Here is an 8,080-nt window from a genome sequence, read left to right on the forward strand (position 1 = left end):
GGGCAGCAGAGTAGGATGCTGTGCATTTGGGAAGCCAAACTCAGCCTGATCTGACTTTTCTAGATTAACTGGATATTCTGATTTGTCAAATGTGAAGCATCCCAGTTTTTAAATGTTGGCAACCTCTTCGAAATATCTAAGAACCACTCTGTGGTAGCCAGACCATCAGTTTGCAGTCTGTGCACACACATTTCGGAAAAGCTGCCTTGGACTCTGGAGATAACCTGCTCAGGTTTAAATCCTGGCTCCACCATTGATGCTGGGCAAGAGATTTAATCTGAGACTCAGTTTTCTCATCTGTAAAATGGAAATATCCACACCTCCTCCACAGGATTATTGTGAAGCCCAACTGAGATCATGCACAAAATGATGTGCTTGAAATTCGAGCATGGCCGCAATTAATTAGAACTGAGTATGGCTGTCCTTCAGGTGACTCACGGTGCCCACCATTGCCAGGTTACACCTAGCTACCTACCTCAGTCATGTTTCTGCCTGGGCTCTAAGGGCATGTTATCATCCGTTCATTCCAACAAGCAACATTTGCTGAGCACATACTATGTGTCAAGCACAGGGTGCCACGTGAGAGTGCAATTAATATGTGCCCAGAGTAGATACTCAAAAACTGATTCTTGTTATTGTTACCTCATGGGCAGGCCTGTGTTACAGCCACTTTGCAAAACTGTCTAGCAGTTTTTCAAAAAGTCAAATATAGATTTATTCCATGACCCAGCAATTCCAACCTGAGGTAGATACCCAAGACAACTGAAAACATTTGTCCACACATATGTTCATAAGTAGCATTATCCATAATAGCTAAAGGGTAGAAACAACCCAAATTTCTATCAGTTGATGAATAGACAGAATGTGGTATATCCATACAATGAGCTATTGTTTGGTCATACAATGGAATGAAGTTTTGGTATGTGCTACAATATGGATGAAACTTGGAAATATTATGTCAAGGGAAAGAAGCCAGACACAAAAGCTCACACAAATATCATTCAATTTATGGAAAATATCCAGAATAGGCAAATCAACAAACATCAAGTATAATTTGCGGTGGAAAGGGGCTGGGAGGGGACCCAGAGGGAATGGACCCAGAGTGACCTTTAACAGGTATGGGGCTTCTCTTTGGGGTGGTGAAAACATTTTGGAATGAGACGGTGGTGATCAATGTACTACTTTGTGAATATACTAAAACCACTAGATTATATACTTTCTAATGGTGAAAACCTTACAGTGTGGGAATTATATGTCAATACAGCTGTTATTTTTAAAAAATCATTAGAAAAAAGAAGTCTGACAAGTCAAGGGGATAGAACAGAAGCGTGTACAAAATCAGACCTAGAGGCAAGGAGGTATTTGGTATGTGACACAGCATTTCAGAGCAACTGGGAAGGATGGGACCGTTTCATCTGAGAAACTGTGCCCATCAAGAAATGGTGAAAGCAAATCCCTTCACCTCTCTGCGCTTCTGTGCTTCGTCTCCAACACTGACATAAACCACAGCTACTCCATACAATTACCGAAACTATTCAATGACTGAAGTGACTGCCTAGTGCCTGGCACACGGGAAACCCTCAGAAAACAGTAGCTGCCTTCACGATAGGCCCAGATTGAAGAGCCACATCCACAGGGGCAGTTCCATAGAATCCTGGAGTCCCAAGAATGTTAGAACAGCAGAATCTTAGAATAATACACACCTAGAATCCTGGAATCACAGAGCCGTCAAATTGTAGTGGTTTTAGAGCCAGAATAACCTCAGAGCCCATCTGTCTCAGTGATTTGCAAGTCTGGAGATTTTAAAGTAATAGTAACAGCAGCAGCAGCAGCTAACAGTACCTACCACATACCAGGCACTTTTTGAAACTTTCATATAGTAACTTACTTAATCTTAGCAACAACTTAGCAACAATCCTACAAGGTAGGTATTATTATTATCGCATTTTATAGATTGGGAGGCAAAGGCACAGAGAGATTCAGTAACTTACTCAAGGTCACACAGGTAGTGAACAGTATAGCCAGGATCTGATCCCAGGCCACAGAGTCCACATTTATATTCCCAGGTCTTAGCCCCAGAAATTCTGGTTCAGGGCCAGAATTCTGGAACAGGCATTGCAAGCTACTTAGATAATTCAGATACCAGGCACGGTGGCAAACTGGTGGTCCTCAGGCCATAGCCAGCCCATAGCCACATAGTGCTTTAAAAAACAGAGCTGACCTTCAAAAATCTTGAAAAATGTGGAAAATGTGGCAGTACTATGTCCATGTCCCCAAAGGGCAAGACTCAACTGGAGTAGAGCAGTGGCTGCCCCTGGTTTGGCCCAGTTTTCACACTGTAAAGAAAGGGAAACTGAGGCTTATAGATGAGAAGAAGACCTAGAGTAAACACAGCAAGCCCAAGGCAAATAGGGACTAGACACACCTGTCTTCTGACTCAAAAATCCATAATAACAATAACAACAGCTAACATGTTTTTGAGAACTTCCTATCCATTAGGCATACATGCTAAGTGCTTTTTGAACATCAATGAATGCTACCACCCTGATGTAGGTACCATAATGAATCTCATTTTACAGATGAGAAAACGAAATATGGAGAAATCAAGTCACCTGTTCAAGGTCAGGCAGGTAAAAGTATCAGAGTAAGATTCAACTTAACATCTTGACTCCAGAGCATGAGCCTTCAGCCATTATTTCCATAATTCTTTGCAGCCCCCGAGTAATAAGGCAGAGGAAAAATCCTGGTTCTATAACCTTTCCACTCACTATCTCAGAGTTCCCGCGGATTAGGGGGTGGGGTGGCTCAGGCACAGATGGCGCTGACCCCATTTTCTCTAAACATGTACAGACTCTTGATGAACCCTAGGCCCCTTGTGGCCACGACCAAGGCGGAGGGAAGTGGCAATACCCTTGCCTCCCTGCGAACTGTGGGGAAGCTGTGGCCTGCCCATAGGAAGGGATTCGAAAGAGGCCCCGCGAGGCGCGAGGAGCGGAGCCGCTTCAGCACCAAGGACAGCAGCCGCGATCCTAGCCCCGGGCCTGCTGTCTTTTTGGGGACGAGATCCACTCGCTGGGCAGCGTTCTCCCAAGGCTTTCCGCCCACTGTTTCTCCACGATCTTGGAGGAACTGTCTGTGGTCCCCCCAACCACCACCTCAGGGCAACGAGGATTCCCAAGGATTCCAGATTCCTTTTACCGAGGCCCTCTCTCGTCTTCGCTTCTTAGGCAGACGTTAAGGAACGCTCACAAGTGGCCTGTCCGCCAGTCCGGGACTCGTCGCCCCCTTTGCATCGTGTGCGCATGTATATGGGACCGGGGAAGGGGAGAAAACGCCGGAGGGCATTCCCCTCCCCCTTGGCCCCCGACCCTCAGGACAGTGCTGCCAGGGGCTCTGCGGCAAGCCCACCTGCCCAGTGCGCACCGTGGTCATGGCAACCAGAGAGGCGGGAAGGGATTGGTCCGCTCCGTGCCACGCCCCTACGCCACCGCTTCCCTGTAACTGAGGCAACCGAGAGGCGCTGCCCTCCTCCTTCCATCCCTTCTAGAGAGGGCTGTGTAGGAGAGGGACCTGCCCCCTCTCTTGCTGAGGAAACATCATTTCTCCGAAATGGTGGCTGCTCCCATACAGAGAGGGGGAGTATGAGAGGCCATTTCTAAACTCTTCTAGATGTGGATGGGCTGTGGCTGAGGTCACCGACCGGAGGACAGGAAGTAGGAGGCAGGTTGCTCTGAGAGACAATGGGATGAGGCATAGGGGGGAAGAGGATCCAGAGAGTCCCAAGAAAGAGGGGTACGTAGGGGTGTCTGGGCCAAATTCTCCCAGAATCAGGTGGTCTGGAGTCGCTAGGCTGATTCTCTAATAATAACAACACTAACCACTACCAGGTATTTGATTGGTACATGTTTTATCAATTGAACTCCCACAGTAATTCAGTGATGGGAGAAATGTCTTCTTCTCACTGCTTTATAGAAACCCATTCTGTCCCCGCTGACCTGCTTGGCTCTGTCGGGGTTCATCGTGGTTTGGGGTTGAAGGATGTTGACCACCTCAGGTTTGGTCATCGCTTGTGGGATTTCTCGGACCTTCTCGGCAATAAAGCTGTGCACAGCATTCAAGGCCTCTGCTGTGCCCTGTACCAGGCATACTCGCTCTGTGGTTCCTGTTGAACGAGGAAGAGGGCAGGCAGACGCATCAGACAGGAATGGAAACATTCCTGAGAGACGGGCTCCATTTAATGGAGAGAGAAAACTGAGGTCCGGGGAGTGGTCACGTGGTAAGCCTGGGCATGCTGGCATGGGCTCCCAGGCTACGGTGGGTAGCTGGGAGAGTGAGCGGAATCCCTGTTTTATAATCTGCACTTCATCGCCCTCCCCTAAAACAACCCCGGGGGATGGAAGAATGATGCTTAAGTGCTTTGCGATGCCCACAGCAGCCCCGGGCAGGGGAGACAGGGCTCAGCTGCCTCTTCCCAGTCCTTGCTGCCTCCCGGTTGCTTTGGCAACCATTCACTCACTCCTCCCTTCTAGAAGCTGAGAGCTCAGGCCTGCAACGGTTGCCACAGTAACTGGAACCCCCTTATCGGTCTGGCTGGCCGGGTCCTCAGCCCACCCCCAGGGGGACGAAGGACGAGGCCCTGTTGCCATGGCAACCCCTGAAAGCCTGCAGCGACGGCCTCTGGGCTTTTGGAGAGGATGGGGAAGGGCTGGGGGATGGGGGAGACAGAAGAGAGGCCTGAGTGCCTGCCTGGACCCACCAGATGGAGGGCTGAGGGGTGGGGGAGGGCAGGGGTGTGGAGAGGGGAGAGCAGAGTGGGTCAAAGGCAACTCGTGGAAGAGTGGGGACTGGGTACCTTTGCTGGAGATTCTCCAGATATTGGTTGCAGTTCTGACCCGGGCATTCTTACTATGTGTGTATGTGTGTGTTGGGGAGCGGGGGGCAGTGGGGAAGAGAGAAGCTAACTCTGAATAGTGTTGGGATATATGTGGGTGGGAGAGAGACTCTGGGTAACGCTGCGAGGCTGTTTGGGTGAGTGGGGTGTGCGTGTGTGTGTGCGCACGTGCACGTGCATGCATGTGGATATTCAGGCAGGACCGGCTGAATGATCTTTATCTGTGTACGTGTCTATGAGAGAGAGAGCAGCACAGCCTGAGATATAAACAGACTGCATGCCCGCGATTCCAGGAAAGATGCTTGTGCCCGCTCGTGTGTGTGAAGAAGGCTTGGGGTGTGGCCATGATGTTCAAGGTTACGTAGACTATCTGTGAGACTAAGCTGAGTGTGTGTGAGGGTTTAAGAGAGAGAAACAAAGAATGTCATGAAGTGACAGTGAGGGTGTACAGTGAATGCATGCCACCTTGAGACCGTGTGACAGCGTGTGTGTTTGCATGCGTGTGTACGTAGGTGTGTACGGGAAAGAGACGGCCAGAGACCTCTACGTGTTTAAAAGGTTATTTGGATGACGGGTGTGTGGTATGCATAATTATGTATGTGAGTGTGTATATAGGAACAGACAGATAAGACTGATGTGTGTGAACACGAGAAAGAAAGAGACCAACAGGCAGACCAAGGCGCTGGGAGGTAAGACTGTTTGGAGGCCTGATGGGTTTGTCTGCATGTAGGTTTTACAGCCAAAGAAGACTCTATGGCCAGCGGGTGTGGGAATGTGACTGCCCGGGTGAGCTGGCCATGTCCAGTGTGTGGAGCGTGCGCGTGTCTCTCCCTGGGTGGGACTCTGTCTATCAGATCAGTTTTTCCCCTGGCTCTGTAACGGACCTAAGTGTGTGCCAGGCTCTGTGTGCCTGCACGTCTGGGACACTTGGGGTGAGTGTCCAGTGTCCTGTGGGCATTCTAGGGCAGCATGCTGGTGCTATCGCTCTGATCCCTCGCTTGCTGTCTCTCAGCCTGGCAGGCCAGTCTTACCATGTGTCTGAGTGTCACTGTGCTGGGTCACTCGTATAGTTGACATCCTCAATCTCCTTTGGGCCGTTGTTCCTCACTCGTACTCCCCCCTCCCCCTGAACAATGGCTTGGTTTGAGCCAAGGGTGAGTCAGCGTGCAGGCTGCCTCCGTCTGGGTGTAAATAGGAAAGGGTGTGGGTCAGGGTGGGAACTGGGGGGGGTGGGGGGGTGGATGGTCCCCGGGAAAGCCTGGAATGAAGGGGCCAGGCTCTCCATCTCTGCGAGGTGTCCTTCCAGCTCAGGGGATCTGTGATCTCCCACCCCCTTGTAGTTCTTATCCTGGGTCCACGGGGGTTTTGTGGGACTCAGTGAAACTCTGAAAGAATGTCCAATACTAACAGCTGGTGCTTACATAACACCAAGTGCCAGCACCATTTTAAGCACTTTATATATATTTGTTCACTTTTATACACGAGGCAGGCAATATTATTATTCCTGACTTACTGTTAAGGACACTGAAGCACAGAGAAGGTTTGGGGTTTGTCTAACTAAGTTCATTCAGCCAGTAGTGAAAGATCAGGGGTCTGAACCCAGGTGTCTGGCTTCAGAGTCTCAGCTTTTAGCCACCGAGCTACTCTGTGCTAAATTTGGGGTGCGTGGAGCATGCGTGTGTGTGTTTGCATGCCGAGATAGAAGGGGAGACATAAACCGATTGTCGTTTTGCTTTTGTGTTTTCGATCATAAATAAAGAATATGATGAATTGATTAAGTAGTCACTTAAGATTTTGCACTTTGGTGCAAATATGTCGTAATTCAATAAAATATTTTTTAAAAATTGTGTGTGTGTGTGTGTGTATTTTCCTTCTGAAAGTGAGTTCCAGAGCTTCAAGCAGATACTCAAAATCAGACAGAATTTAGAATCATGAGGGTGTCTGGCTGAGTGCACAGGAGTCTGCATGGCCTTGGGCCAGTACCTCTCTCTTTCTGGGTCTCTGTTTCTCCATGTCTGAGCCAGCCAGAGGGATTGAATCTGGGGCTTGGGGTTTCCCGTACAAAGTGGGGGAACCCCTTTGTGTGCTCTGCCCCTCCCTTGGGGTTAAGGGCCAGGTAGGTTTTTGTTTTGTGCAGTGTGTGTGTTGTCTGTCTTCGTGTTCGTGTGTGAATTTACTAGGCCCAGAAGACACTTTCCATTTCTCGCCTGTTCTCTATGCTTCAGCCACGACACTGAATAAACTGCCCCTCCTCCAGCCTTTGAACATGCTATTTCATCTTCCTGGCACTCCTCACTGCTTTTACCTAGCTCAGTCTCACTTATTGTTCTGGGCTCCTCCTCCAGGAAGCCCTTCCTGACCTCCTGAGGCAGGGTTGACTGCCCCATCTGGGCTCCCGCCATCCTCTGGGCTTCCCCGCCCCAGTCCTGACCACTCTGGATCGTCACTGGTGCTCAGTCTGTCTTCCCTACTGGGATGTGAGATTCGAGAGGGCCAGCCTGGGGTGTCTGAGTCACTGCTATGTCCCCACCTCTGTCCAGTATAGAGCTGGCACAGAGGAGGTGCTCAGAGAATGTGCTGAATGAATGAATGAATGAATGAATGAAAGGGTGTCTGCCAGGGGCACAGGGAAATACCTATCCGTCTCGAGCAGCAGATCTCAGGTCTTGTGTTCCTGCGTGTCCTGAGAAGTCCTGGGGACAAGACTAGGATGCAGGGGGCTGCGTCCTTCATCACTGATTCAGGCTCATGCCATATGTTCTGGGGTGGTGGGGGTCGGGAGAGGGGAGTGGGCGGCTGGCCACATGTCCAAGGGCTGGGGAGAGATGCTGTTTGTTTGAACTGTGTTTGTCCCAGGAGAGTCAGTGACTGTCCCATCCTCTGGGGTTCTCAGCTGCCTGGCCTGTGGGGTGTGTCACTGAGTTGGGGAGGCGATGATGTGTCTCATGTCACAGAATGTGATCCAAGGGCGAGGAACCAAGTGTCCTTAGATGAATGTCCCAAGAAGAGGTCTTATCCGTATCTTGTGTGCTAGAGGGGTGTGGGGGAAACTGGGCCGGGGCGGACAAGAAAAGCGGGGCTCGCCTGGTCCCCTGGACAGTTCTCTAAACCTCCTGCCAAAGCTGCTTAGTGAGATGGGAGGTGGAAGGGGTGGAGAGAGAGAGAGGAGGGAGCGAGGCAGAGAGAGAG

The 8,080-nt window shown here is 50.2% G+C and overlaps 1 protein-coding gene across 1 annotated transcript in view; it reads right to left on the bottom strand.

Annotated features, from left to right (window-relative positions):
* The window catches only part of LOC102890648 (RNA-binding protein Nova-1), a 22,782-nt gene that overhangs the window by 4,944 nt on the left and 9,758 nt on the right, over positions 1-8,080 (bottom strand). The window contains exon 3 of the mRNA XM_006911875.2: positions 3,996-4,162. Within this exon, the coding sequence (XP_006911937.1) occupies positions 3,996-4,162 (167 nt within the window). The remainder of the gene's footprint in view (positions 1-3,995; positions 4,163-8,080) is intronic.

This window comes from Pteropus alecto, unplaced genomic scaffold (genome assembly GCF_000325575.1).
Source record: "Pteropus alecto unplaced genomic scaffold, ASM32557v1 scaffold194, whole genome shotgun sequence".
NCBI classification, from domain to species: Eukaryota; Metazoa; Chordata; class Mammalia; order Chiroptera; family Pteropodidae; genus Pteropus; species Pteropus alecto.